Source organism: Pinus tabuliformis, chromosome 5_1 (assembly GCF_031772625.1).
Source record: "Pinus tabuliformis cultivar Carrire ecotype Pingquan chromosome 5_1, CPIR1, whole genome shotgun sequence".
NCBI classification, from domain to species: Eukaryota; Viridiplantae; Streptophyta; class Pinopsida; order Pinales; family Pinaceae; genus Pinus; species Pinus tabuliformis.
This window is the reverse complement of record NC_142305.1, coordinates 111,784,119-111,798,310: the sequence shown is the minus strand read 5'-3', so window position 1 is coordinate 111,798,310 and position 14,192 is coordinate 111,784,119. Positions and strand designations below refer to the sequence as shown.

General features: G+C 37.3%; 1 protein-coding gene across 4 annotated transcripts in view; it reads left to right on the top strand.

The window, feature by feature from the left end:
- The window catches only part of LOC149163676 (Protein kinase superfamily protein), a 413,635-nt gene extending 399,716 nt beyond the window's left edge, over window positions 1-13,919 (top strand). For 3 of the 4 annotated variants that reach the window (XM_089431807.1, XM_089431805.1, XM_089431808.1), the window contains 7 exons: window positions 11,462-11,603; window positions 11,786-11,830; window positions 12,086-12,193; window positions 12,364-12,405; window positions 12,534-12,719; window positions 12,833-12,955; window positions 13,137-13,919. In XM_089431807.1, the coding sequence (XP_089287933.1) occupies window positions 11,462-11,603; window positions 11,786-11,830; window positions 12,086-12,193; window positions 12,364-12,405; window positions 12,534-12,719; window positions 12,833-12,955; window positions 13,137-13,241 (751 nt within the window). In that variant the 3' untranslated portion in view covers window positions 13,242-13,919. The remainder of the gene's footprint in view (window positions 1-11,461; window positions 11,604-11,785; window positions 11,831-12,085; window positions 12,194-12,363; window positions 12,406-12,533; window positions 12,720-12,832; window positions 12,956-13,136) is intronic. The other variant, XM_089431806.1, reaches the window with a different exon arrangement.
- The last annotated feature ends 273 nt before the right edge of the window (window positions 13,920-14,192 follow it).

Sequence of the window (14,192 nt, the reverse complement as noted above, 5' to 3'; positions counted from 1 at the left end):
AAACATCAACACATAGATCGGCTAGATGTCCACTCTAAGTGCCATCATGCTTTTAAGCTCTACCATGAACCCAGGGATCTAGGTGTGTATCGAAGGTCGGAGCTCCATGACCAACGCCACCCTCCCTACTTCGGGATCTAGACATCAACACATAGATCGGCTAGATGTCCTCCAAAGCATCTTGCCATAAGATGCTTCATCTCTCCTAATCAACTAAATCAAATATATCCACCAATCCAAGAATTCTTCAAATGTTCAATCTTTTATGGAGAGATCCTGCACAATCACAACCCCAATCAGTAATAAACTTTCAAATGTATATATACAAGTAAATAAAAACCTTCCAGGGTCCTCAATCATTTTGATGTTGCTTATATCATCTTCAATCTTATTGGAAGTTTTCCTTTTCCATTTCTTCAGCAACACCAAATATAGTCTCAATACTTCTCAAGTCTTTTGTTTATAACTTCATGAATCACAAACATTCATCTATAGTACTTTCATTCATTCAGTTTCATTCTTACTTCAAGGTATTCATTATGATTGTCATAATATGTCCTCCCTCTTAATTGGAGAGACATACCCTTTCTTCTATCCAAGCTCCCTCTCAACTTGGGGAGATCAACAGCTTCATAACTTTAGAGAAACTTCATTCTTTCAAGACTTCATTTCTTTCTTATGGCATCAAGGTCATCTTGATCATCATTATTCTTATAGCTTCCTTCATCATGTTCATCATTATCATCTTTAACATATGAACATCTTGAAGATTATGTACATGAAAATTTTCGACAGAGAGTACAACCAAATACAAATATACAAAAGCATGAAGACAACTATAATATGTTCATTACAATGGAAGCATCATACTTTGGACATCAAATACCTAAGCCTAGTTAGGTTCATAATTAGCAAGAGACACATCCTTTTATATACTAGTCTTTCAACTTCTTTCTAGGGTTTTGTCATAAACCCTAGACTCCATCATCAAGACATAAAGCCTTCAATATCAACAATTTAATAACAATCCAATCATAGTACAATATATTGAAGGTTTCAACAATAAGCTTTAGAATTACATGTTAGACTCTACTAGGATTTGTTACAAACCTGAGATTTTATCATCAAAATTAAATCATATCGAAAACAATATCATCATATCCTCGAATACCAATCTCTACTAGGGTTTTGTCACAAACCCTAGATCTTACAAACAAAAACATGAGCATCAACAATTAGGTTAGCATACTCGCATATAATTATCTAGGATGCATTATCATATACTAGAGAATTATATCAATACTTACTTGGGTAAACCCTAAACATCAATATATCAAAGTTAGATATGCAACAATTTCAATCAAGCTAGGGTTTCAATTATGTGGAAGAATACACACCTAGGGTTTCATTCCTAGGACCATATTTTAGCCTAAGTTGCAGGAAACGTGGCCCTAGGGATCGTTTCCTCCCGGGAAACGAAACGAAACCCGGAAACGCGTACCGTACGGCCTGGAAACGCGTTTCCGGCCGTACTGCCACGTTTCCCGAAACGGAAACGTGGCAGTACGGCTGGAAACGCGTTTCCAGGCCGTACGAGCCACGTTTCCCCAAATTTATGTGTTGTTTTTTAAATTTTTTTTTAATTTGTTTTTAAATTTTTTTTAGGTTTCCAGGATGTTCTAGAAACCTATTCTAAAGTTATAAAAGAGCAGTTTGTCTCATTCTCTCATCACACTATTCAGCAAGTCGTTTCTCTTGGAGACTGGCAGTTGTTTCAGCTATGGCGTTTTGAGCAGTGAGCAAAGTAGATTTCAGCAGCAGGGGAAAGAGATTTCAGCAGCAAGAGAAAGAGATTTCAGCAAGAGATTTCAGTAGCAGCAGATTTGGCTCAGCTACAACCATATTTCTCTTCTCTTTTCTGGCATTTCGAGGTAGTCTCAGCCACAGATAATTAATTTGGGTAAGCCACATTCATTTTTTTAGTTTTTTCTTACTATTTCTTCAATTTTTCTAGGGTTTAGGCAGCCAAAAATATGAAAAACGTTTTTTATTGATAGATTTGTTTTTTAAATTTATTTTTGCAGCAGATTTGGCTCGGCTACAGCCATATTTCTCCTCTTTTCTGGCATTTTAGGGTAGATTCAGCCACAGAAAATTAATTTGGGTAAGCCACATTCATTTCTTAGTTTTTTTCTTACTATTTCTTTAATTTTTCTAGGGTTTATACAGCCAAAAATATGAAAAACGTTTTTATTATTTACAGATTTGTTTTTTTAATTTATTTTTGTAGCAATGGCTTCCAACCAAAGTGCAGCTACAAGTTCAATTCCTAGGGCCAACCCAAGGGTTGAATATTATCCTCTTTGGAGGCATGTGACGAAGCTTCAAAGATGTGGAGGTGGTGGCTCATGGGAATGGCGATGCAATCTTTGCAATAATACGTACAAGGGCTCCTACCCAAGAGTGAAGGCGCATTTATTGCATGGAGGAGGACAGGGGATTTCAGGTTGCACAAAAACATCAGATCCGTTGGCAAGGAGGGCATATCAAAGAGAGCAAGATGAGGCAAATGGTACTAAGAGAAGGCATGATGAGCTTACTCGAGCTCCATCTAACATTGAGCCAAGGATTGTAGTTGAAGCAAGAAAGAGGAGAGCTGGTCACACTCAACAACATGAACAACCAGCACCCAAAAATACCAGAGGCCCAGGGGCATCCCCTTCAGTTCAGGATAGCAGAATTGCTAGATTGGTGAATGTGCAAGCAAGAGAAGAAACTGATTCCAAAGTGGCTAGGTGCATTTATGCATGTGGTATCCCATTCAATGTTGTTCGCTCTCCTTACTGGCAAGATATGATAAGGGCAGTTAACAAAGCTCCTCAAGGGTACAAGGGGCCCAACTATGAGAAAGTCAGAACCTAGCTTCTCAAAAATGAGAAGGACCTTGTGGAGGACATTTTAGCTCCAATTCGTTCTTCCTGGAGTAGCTCTGGGGTTACCATAGTCTCAAATGGTTGGACAGATATGAGGTGCAGACCATTGATAAATATCATTGCCACTTCCCCCAAAGGAGCAATGTTTATCAAGGCAGAAGACTGCTCAGGAGAGGTGAAAGATGCACAATACATTGCTGATGTTATTATAAAAGCTATTGAACAAATAGGGCCTAACAAGGTGGTGCAAGTTATCACGGATAATGCACCGGTTTGCAAAGCTGCAGGTTTAATTATTGTGGGGAGATATGACCACATCTTTTGGACACCATGCATTGTCCATAATCTGAATCTGATCTTAGAGGAGATCGACAACAAAGTTTCCTGGATAAAGGAACTCACAGGGGAAGCAAGGGAGATTATCAAATTCATCACCAACCACCACCAGTCTCAGGCCATATTTCGAGAGTACTCCAAATTGGAGTTGTTAAAAGTTGCTGAGACAAGATATGCCTCAAACTTCATGATGTTGCGCCGCCTTGTTGAGGTTAAGCATGCATTAGTTTCTATGGTGGTGAGTCAACTTTGGATTGAGTGGAGACAAGCAGATTCAGAGCGGGGATCTATGGTGCGTAGATTGTGCCTTGATGAGGATTGGTGGAGCAAGGTAGATTTCTTGCTAAAGTTCACAACCCCTGCATTTGAGCTTCTCCGGAGTGCTGACACTGACCAACCTTTCTTGGGAGAGGTATATGATGGCATGGATTCCATGGTTGAGAAAACTATGGAAATCATTTCGCAGGAGTCTCCACAACTTTTGTTTGTTGATGATCATTTTGCTGGTTTGATCAAGAAAATCATTGTTGATAGGTGGAACAATTTCAATACACCATTGCACACTTTAGCACATGCTTTGAACCCCAAATTTTATGATGAGGAGCTTATTGCTATAAGCAATGGGAAGAGGAAGGCACCCCATAAGGATAGAGAGGTGGCTACTGGGGTGAAAAAAGCCCTTATGAGAATGTTTCCTTCTCATCTACATAGGGAGGTAAAGGAGGAATTTGCCAGTTTTGCTACAGGAATAGATGATTATGCAGATATATCAGCTTTGGAGGAGAGAAGCACCATGAATCCAGTTAGGTGGTGGATTTGTCATGGAGCAAATGGTGTACATTTGCAAAACCTTGCCATTCGTATTCTTTCACAAGTGGCAAGCTCTTCATCAGCAGAAAGGAATTGGAACACTTATGGTTTTATTCATTCTGTGAAGCGCAATAGGTTGGGCTCACAGAGAGCAGAGGATCTTGTTTATGTGCACTCCAACCTTCGCCTTGCATCTCGTAGGGGTCCAGAATACAACAGTGGTCCTTCTAAAGAATGGGATGTGGATGCAGAAAATCCTGATTTGGATCTCTCTCTTGCTGCCCTGAATATTGAGGCTGAATCTGATAGTGGAATTGGTGCATCATCTTCTTCAGCACTACCATCCACTGTTGAGCATTGTGCTGCTTCTAATTTTGATGAGGATTGTTATGATGAGGATTAGTCTTTTGTGACTTGTCTCTATAGTTCTTGCAGCCTTATAGTCTTTATTGTACTTGCAGCCTCGTATACTAATATAAATAAAGGCTGATTTTGGATTTTCCTATATTTTTATTTTCATTATGTGATCATTCATGACTCATGAGTAAATGTGATGTAAATTTAATCTTAATGTTTAAATGTAATAAATTATAATCATATAATGTAAATGTATCATTCATGCTTTATGATTGCACATATATATAATAATAATTTTTAAATATTTTTAATATATATATATATATATTCGCGTTTCCCCATTTCCAAAATTTGGGGAGGTCGCGTTTCGTTTCGCTTCCCGTTTCGGAAACTCGTTTCCGTTTCCCCGTTTCGTGCAACTTAGGTTTTCCCCTATAGAGTGGTTTAAGCCCTGACATAGTGCCTACATTTGGTGTCTTGATCTTCGTGTTTTGTTTTTGATAATTGCTTGATGAAACAAGGATGAAAGAAGATCATTAAAAAGGTTAATAAAAACACTAAGATATGAAAAGTAATTATCAGCATAAGAAAATCTTTCTGCCTTTCTAATTTTCTAACAATAGATGGGATACATGCTTGTTTGATTCAGTTGGAGACCCATGAGGATGACTTTGTGACCCCCCACAGCCACTTAGGGGCACCACAAGTCATTTGCTTGGAGATTAAGGGGCCACCCCCTTCATCAATATTTTTGAAGCCCTTCTATTCATTTTGGCACATGTTGGATTCCATTTGGCCTCCCAATGGCCTTCCTAACTACTTGTATATCATTTTGGCCCTCTTGAGCGTTGAAAAGTGTAACTAGGTTCAGTCTTCATAATGACATGTAATTGTGATTTTATGTAAAAGATGTAAAGAAGAAAAGTAAAATTATTGTAATGCTTGCCTCATGGGTTTCATGAGCAAGAGATTTTATTTTTAGTTAAGGATCCCATTGTGAGACCTTAGGGATTTTGTCATCTAGTCATAAAAGTCTAAAGAGTCATTGTCATGTATTGAAGGCATGTTACACATTGTAAAAGTCAATTTTGTTTTTGTAATTCACCCTCCAAGACCTTGTCACTAGTCCTCACTCAAGTCGGCCTACAATGAAAGGGATAATTCTAGAAAGATGATGTTGGCCTATTCCAGTGATCATGTTGGCCTAATAGTCATGGACAAACCACTATATATAGCAGTGCTCGACCTCATTTGGAGAACAACAATTCGGTCAAGCAAGTCTGAGATAACCAAGTGCGAAAATCATCCTAGAAGGAGCCTTAACATCAACAAAGGAAGAAGGGATAGCGAAGGAAGTGACATCATTGTGAGACTATTTTTGGGCTAGTCTACTCTCACACATGCGAATGTTACAGATTTGAAGAAGGTCGAAGGTTGCAGTCATATAAGGGTGATCTAGATTGGGTAAAGAATTCGCTCAAGGAAGCAGAGTAGAAGTGAAAAGAATCTCCCTCTAAAAGGAGAGTATTCGGGCATGAAAAGGCAATCTAGGGTTTCTGTTGTGAAGCAATAGGTTGCAGACATAAAAGAAGAGGCCGAAATTCTAAACAAACCCGAGAAGAAGAAGAAGAAGAGCGTCGTTGATCTAAGGGTAAAGAGGAGGCTTGTGACTTGGTCTTGGAAGGGCTCTAGTGTCAATGGTCTTTGTCATGGTCTTGGTATTTGTCAATTGAAGGTTCTATAAGAAGAATTTGTTTGGGTTTTCCTATCAAAGAGTGAGAGGTTTTGGCCATGGCTGATAGCCTACATACTGTGTCTCTTGTCTCTTTATTTTTCATGAATTGGTAATTGTCTTGATGAAAAGAACACAATAATAACACGAGAAGAAAAGATCATAATCAAGAAGTAAAAAGACATTCACAAGCAATTATCATAGTAGAGAAATCACCTATCTATTGATGCCCTAGATTTTTCAACATGGAATCAGAGCTAAGGTGACAAAGTCAAGAAGAGGGCATCTATTCAAAGAGACAAAAAAGGGTTGAGTTTCAAGAAAGGGATTAAGCGAGTCAAAGAATACCAAAGCGAAAGTTCAAGATCTACATCATACCAAAACTCTAGATCAAAGAAATCTACTTCAGCAAAAGGTCTTGGAATCATCATCAAGGAGGAAGTAGAAAGAAAGACCAAAAACCCTAAAAGCATTTCAAAGATCATCACTCAACCATCATCTAAGGAATAGAAGCTTTATTAAATACTAAAGAAGGCTAGATCGACGAACATTGTTGTCATCTTCAAAAGGGTTTGTGAGGCAAACTCTCTCTCATTAAAGCAAAGCTTTAACCTTTGAAGAACACAATTAAAGTGATCTCTCTCCCAAAGAGGTCAAGGATTACTCTTGTAAAAGGAAATCTATCAAGAAGTAGTCTTCTACTATATATATCACTATCAAGTTAAAGGAGGAAGCTCTTGGAAAATGTAACTAGGTTCAGTCTTCATTATTGTACTTGAAGTCAAAATGTAATATATTTGTCAAAAGAAAGTGAAAAGAACTTTTATTATTGATTTAATTGACTTATTAAAGCATGGGTTTCATGCTTGGGTCAATTGTTTTAGGTCAAGCCTCCATTGTATAGGCTTTAGGATTATTTATTTGGATCAAAATCATTTTGTTTATTAGTCAAAGAATCCTCCATCAAGTCTCCTTCTGTCGGCTTCAAATAGATCATCATCATGTCGGCTTCGTTCAAAAGAAATCATGTCGGCCTAATCATATATGGAGACACAAACCTTTCGACGAAGTTATGTCAGCCTAGTATGCATGGAAACAACTATATATATGAGGGTAAGGTCTTTGCATTAGATCAATTACAGAAGTTCGGATCTCAGAACAAAAGTTTCGGTGCCATCTCAGAGAGGAGGTACAGGGACAATTTTGGTGCTATAACAAGGTTCAGACAAGAATCTTAGAAGTGATATTTCGGTGTCACTACAAGAGTTCGGATAGAGTACAGGGATGATCTCAGTGCAGTCACAGAAACTCGAATTATCTCTGAAATGAAATTCGGGTACCACAATAAGGTAATGCAGATTAAGGTATAGAATCTCGAATTATCTCTGAAATGAAATTTGGATACCACAATAAGGTAATGCAGATTAAGGTTTTGTGCTACCACAGTCTTGGTTCCTCAATAGTAAGAACAATCAACAATAGATCTCAGTATAACTACAGTGATGCAGATTTGGTATCACAACAATGAGAAATTTTTCATCACAATAAGAAGATCTTGGTGCCTAACAAAATCTTGATGCAGTATCTATCTCAGTGTAACCACAGTGACAAGGGTTCGGTGTTCCAACTATGATGAGGTCTCAATACTATTACAATGGTAAGATCTCGGTCTTGGTGATACTCCAGTGATGATGTCTCGGTGCAAACTCAGTGGCATTCAATGCAAACACAATGAAAGAAGGATGATTGTCTCATCTTAAATCTATTGAAGGAAGAATTTGTGACTGGGTTTTCCCCTCGAGGGGGGTTTTGCCCTGGCAGCATGCCTATATCTTGTCTTCTCTTCTATTTGTTGCTTGCCATTAATATTGATGATGAAAAAGGATAATTAAGAAATCTAATAACTAATAATGAAAATATCACAAGTTAATGTCATTAAGAGGAAAATCTTTTAACTACCATCTCTATGGATTTTCCAACATGGTATCAGAGCTATGGTCAAGGTCAAAGGCAATTTTACATCTTTGAAGCTCTCTCAGTAAGAAGGTCAAAGCCATTTTGTGAATGCACTGTATTGGTATTTCGGTGAAGGCACAGTTGATAAAGTATTACTTCACTATATGATTTCAATGCTACCACTGTGATAAAGTCTTGGTACAATGACAAGATCTCAAAGATTACAGTTTGGTGCTAGATTGACTACAATTTGGTGTTATGATAAACCACAGTGTGATGCTATGCCAACCACACAAATTTCGTGCTCCCACAATTCAGTATTACCACAATTTCGGTACTACTGCAATACCTCAGTCTCAATGAAAATACAGGTTCTGTGATACCTCAGTAAGAAGGGATCGATGTTATCACAGTGAAGAAAAATCAAGACTGAAGATGGATAGTCATTGCTTGGGCTATATCTATAACAAGGACTGGGTTACTATCTCTATAATGACGAAGACAGGGATGGCACTACAAGCATATAAATACAACTTTGTCATAAGTTATTGAATAGAACCAAAGCATGAAGCTATGTCATCTCATTTGAAGTCTGTCCTATAGTCTTGAGGATCTTATTGGATAAGTCCGAAGCACAAGGTACCAACCCAAGGAAAATCAAGTAAGTATTAAGATACACTTAAAATAAGAGGTATGTAATTCTCAAGGTACGTATGTGTTTAAATTTCTATTATCTTAAATGGTTGAATAAGGATAGTACTCCCTAGATATCATACGAAAAAACTCATATTAGAACCTTAATACTTGTTCTCTAGAGTTTACAAATAATCTAGGATGTCAAGTAAAAGGTCCTACTAATGATTGAAAAGATGAACAATGTATCATAGGATTCCATCCTCCATGATTAAGTAGAAGGTCGAACATAAGAAGTTAAATCATGTCCTTGGTATCACATGTCGTGCTTGTAAGTATGCACTACAGGTATAAGAGATATGTCTTAATACAAATAGAACACTTCAAGAAATCCTTATCAGGTTTGCCAAGGAACATCTCCAGGTATGTCTCAAACTATACTCCTTGCAAGATTCTCTTGAAGGTATGATCATCTTATTTTTGAAGTTTACATTATATTACTAACATCGCTATGCCTAGCTATTTTGAATCATAATGATTCTTGTTTTGAGTCAAGAAAACTGGACCATTCAAGGAAGACACCATGAAGTTGATGAGTCGGTGTCGTGCTGGATCTGTCCATCCATGAGAAACAATGCTAACCCCAGATGTTGGCCATGATGCTTTAATAGGCTCAAGCATTTTTTGCACCTCTTTTTTTGCCTTTGTCAACAATGTGGTTCTAAGCTTCTCTAAACTAGGAGGCACATACCATGATGGAGACCCGTGAGTTAGAGCTCGACACATCTCAATAAAAAGAGGTGAGTGTGCAACATTAAAGGATATGAAGTTTTGATAGAAAAAAAGGCAATGATGAGATCAAGCTCTTCCCGTTTCTCTTTTTGAAAAATCTTGTCCATTGGACCAAGTGAAATTGCCTTTCTTTTTGTTGCTTGTCCCCCAATAGAACTCTCAAATGGAAATTTGGTGGTGCCTTTCTTCAAAAATGGAAGGGGGTTATCATTCTTGGTTTTTTTTTTTTTATTTTGCAACCACATTTTCCATACCAACAGTGAACTCTTTTTCCATTTCTTTCCTCTTTTGTAAAGGAACTTGTGTACAAGCTCCAACTCCACAACTCGGTAAAGACAACAAATGGCCTTTCACACGAAAATATGTGCTTGTGAAAGTATTGTGGCAAAAGTTGCATCTCCAATTCACATTGCCTCCTCCCTTCCCTTTGTTGCTTGGCCCATCCTCTCTTGTAACATATTTCCACAAGGAATATTTCTCAATGTTACCTTTAGGAGGAAGTCTTCCCTCAACATTACTTGTAGCAGACTCTGATGATATTGGGGGAGGAGGGGCATCTCCAATGGGGACATTCTTTCCCATCCTTTGCCCCCACCTGCTGCCCTTGATTGAGCCATGAATATTGTGAAAAAAAATAAACAAAACATGCACAAATTTGTAAAAGAAATGCATATACAAACTATTGTAATACAAATGCAAAAAAATAGAGAGGAAATGCACTTACCTGTTGCTTGAATCTCCTTGAAAACGCTCCAAACCCTTGGCTCCTTGCTCCAAACTTCTAACAACAAACCCACAACTCACTTCTTGCAAAAGGAATGACACAAAATGATAAAGAAAATCAGAAAGTGCGCCTTTTTATTGGCCTGCGGGTTCCTTTTTGTTGGATTCATGTCGGGATTTTGTGACATGATGTGTCCAAACAGGACACGATCCGGATTCGATTGTGTCCCTTTCGGACACGACATGTCACGAAATTCAGACACGATTTTGGGCGAATTGAATCCGATTCACACGATTCGGACACTTGGCAAAAAATCAACAAATCCGGTTTCTAAGCTTCAGAGACTTCAAATATTATTTTGCCTTCTTTTATCTTGCGTTTGTAATGCTTTACAAGGTTGAAGATTGCAAGAAGCCCTCGTAAATTATTAGGACATCCCTGTTTATTTTGATCATGGATACATTGCTTTGGCATGATTCCTTAACACCTTGGATCCTGAGTGTGAAGTGAAATGGAATCAAGCCTTGTTGACTTTTAATTAAAAAATCCTAAAACTAGAAATACTACGAAAAAAAATAAAATTGAAATACTTAAAATTCAAGAATCATTTTAAAGTTACTTATAAAATCAAGATTTACTATCCTAAGACCTGTTGTAAGGGCGATTCCAAAATTGCATGGCCTTTGCGCCTTATGATTTATTGTGAACTCATTTTGGATCAGGTGAATCAATAAGAGTGTAATGCATTTCTATCTTTGCAGGTTAGGATGCTGCATCTCATCCTTGGAATTTGGATCAATTTTAGAATGCTCAATAAATTGGTATTAGGATCTAGTTAAGCCTCTTCTCCATCTTGTTAATGCCCTTATAAACATGCCCAAAGCATAGTGGGTTACTGTTAAATATAAGAAGGATATCTGTGTGCCTAACTTTGTTGTAGTTAATCACGTTTAAAATCGGTGTTTTCAATTGTTGTATCAACGGAAATTTTGGCATTATATTTGTTTCGTATGCTACGGGAGAAACATTGAAGTATGCATATAACAGACTACTAGCTCGTAATGTGGTTCAAGGTTCACTAGTTCAACCATTGTTTTAAAGCGAACAAAGAGATAGAGCAGAGATGGAATTTGGTTACGGGATGTCCTGTTGCTATCCTTTATGTGACATTCTCCATTAATGTGTCAGTCTGGCAGTGTTGGAGGGCGTAGCTCTTAGCAGTGATCCAAACTACAAGGTACTGGGTAGCTCCTACCCATGGATTGCACGGAAAGTCCTAACAGACAGTTCTCCTCAACTCAAGTCAACACTACAAGCTCTTCTGTACAAGGTTTGAATCTCATTTTTCAATGCCTTTGCAAAACATTTTTCAAACAATACTGTTGACTGCATTGTTTTTTAAGAAGTTGAATGCCAGATACTGCAGTTTCTCATGCTCTAGTAATGTGAGATTTCCTCTTTTAACTATGTTCTAAAGGAAAATGATGATATCATTAATTGCCAATGTTCCAGGATGGGACATTCAGGATCGATCGGCTAGAGTCTTTGATTACCGAGGTTTGGTTTTTGCTTAAACTATTATTTCATATTTACAAAATTAGAAGTATAATATGCCAGTCACAAACGCTGAATTCTAGGCACATTATATTGACATACTAGCCATTGGTAATATACGGCTAAATTGAATTTGTACAAGTAATATCGGCGGAATTGATCCACCATCTTTAATGCCCACGGCCCATATGGTAGTCAAAGAATTTGTCATCCAAGATAAGAAATAAACTAGCCTGATACAATACCTTTTTATGGCAGTCTCTACGAACAACGACAGATGAGACATTATCAGGACAAGAAGAGAAAGCAGATAAACAATCTAGGGTTGCGATTAAGCGTATCCTTAAATTTGCTTTAAGTGAGCAGGTAGTGATTACAGTAGCTTTTTGAAGTTCATAGAAAATATATTTCTGTGGTTAATCAGTGTCAGTTATATTTTCTAGTGCAATAATATAGTTTATAGCATGCTTGTGCTTATGAAGATCTATGATCCATCATGGAGTGAAAATACTAACTTTATCATGTTCACTTTTCAGGGCGACTTCGTGAGGCAGATTTTGGTGGAGGAACTTGCCAAGGTATACATGCTACTTATATTATTCATTTTCGTGGTACATTCACGGTCTTACCTCTTCAGTCCATGGATCTTCAAGCAGAAACATGCATATTGTTTATGACAAATCATTTTATCATTCATATGTTGTAGGGTATAGATGCACTCAATCGAGCAACCTTTGAGAAAGCTGCATCTGGTGTTATTTCAAGGTTGCCCATAACTTTTTCATTGCCACTACGTTTAGTGGAGGATGAAGACATCCAAAACTTGAAAACTTTACGACGTCTCATGTTAGCACTGTCAGAAGGTCTTATTGAGGAACAAAATCAAGGCTTGGTAAAACATTACATCACCTTGGATCCAATGTACTTTTTCTGTAATGTAGTTTATATTTATTGGGTACATTGCTTGGCCCACATATATTTAAACCCTCTCGGCTTTCATTTCAGGAAGAAGGGAATTATTTACTGAGAGAAGTCGATATTCAGATGACATGGAATGATGCTGTAGTTGTTCTTCAACAGTTGAGCTCCTCCAAGGAATTTTTACCTATGCTTTCTGTCATTCTTGAGGTATTTCAGTGATGCTGATCAAATAGTTAACATTACTAATAACTAAACTTCTATGGTACATCTTGTATCTTGATCAAATATAATGTCCATTTCTCACTTCTTTTGGAGCTATCTCCAACTAATTCTATATCATTTCCTGTATTTAAGTTGACGGCATTGACCACTTTCTTTTATGTGACAGCTTCCAGTGTCAGCTCAGCAGCAATCGTTTCGTTTACCAGCAGATCTAACTGGAAGGCTTGCGTCACGCGTCATAGCAAGAACCCTTAGAAGATTAGCACTTTAACTCAACTGTTGTAGTATGAAGCTGATCCTGCTTACAATTGAGGTTTTGTGTCTTCTAGCTGGTTCGAAAAAATGATGCCCGACAAAAATTGGACTCTAAACAATACTTTTTATGATGGAAACAGATAGACCAACCAAATTCAGATTAGGTAGGCAAGATCGCAAGTCGCCCAGCGGTTGTCATTATCGTCAAATATTGAACCTTTCGAATTGGGTAATTTAAAATTGATACTCCTTGTCATGCAAGTCAAACTGCTGAAACTACTAGGGTTTCTACGATATTTGGAAATCAGAATGTAGGTAAAGCAACGGTTCCTCTTACATCAGGGTTGGCTGTACAGATCTGAACCGCTATTTTCAAGAAAGATGTGCAGTCTGTTGGCATTGTAGCCAAACCTAAAATGCTAGTCTCTCGGCCGATGTGGGGAGATGTAATCTTGTGTGCTTGTAATTTTTACCTTGGCTCCATGATGTATGACGCTGCTTGTATGTAGAGGGTCTTTAGAGACCCTCGACAGCAGCCCATTATAGGGGAGATAGGTAGATGTAACGTAAGGAAGTAAACATTTTTGAATATCTTTCAATTAGGCGAGATAGGTAGATGTAAGGTAAGGAAGTAAACATTTTTGAATATCTTTCTTTCAATTTATAAGGTGTAAAAGATAAAGATTTGTAAAAATTTATATATCTGCTTAATTAAATAATAATAAAAGGTTAAAAGTAACATAGAGCGCAAAATACTTACAATAAGTTTACAATTTAATAATATTTTTAACCCTGGATATTCATGTCTATTTTATCAAAAATATTATTAATTTGTAAATAGGTTTTATTACAATACAATGGGCTAATACCTAGCTCATCAATACAACATGCCCAAAAACTATATCTCATTTTACAATCAAAATATTTTATAAAATATTTTATTTGAATTTAATTTTATAACATTCTT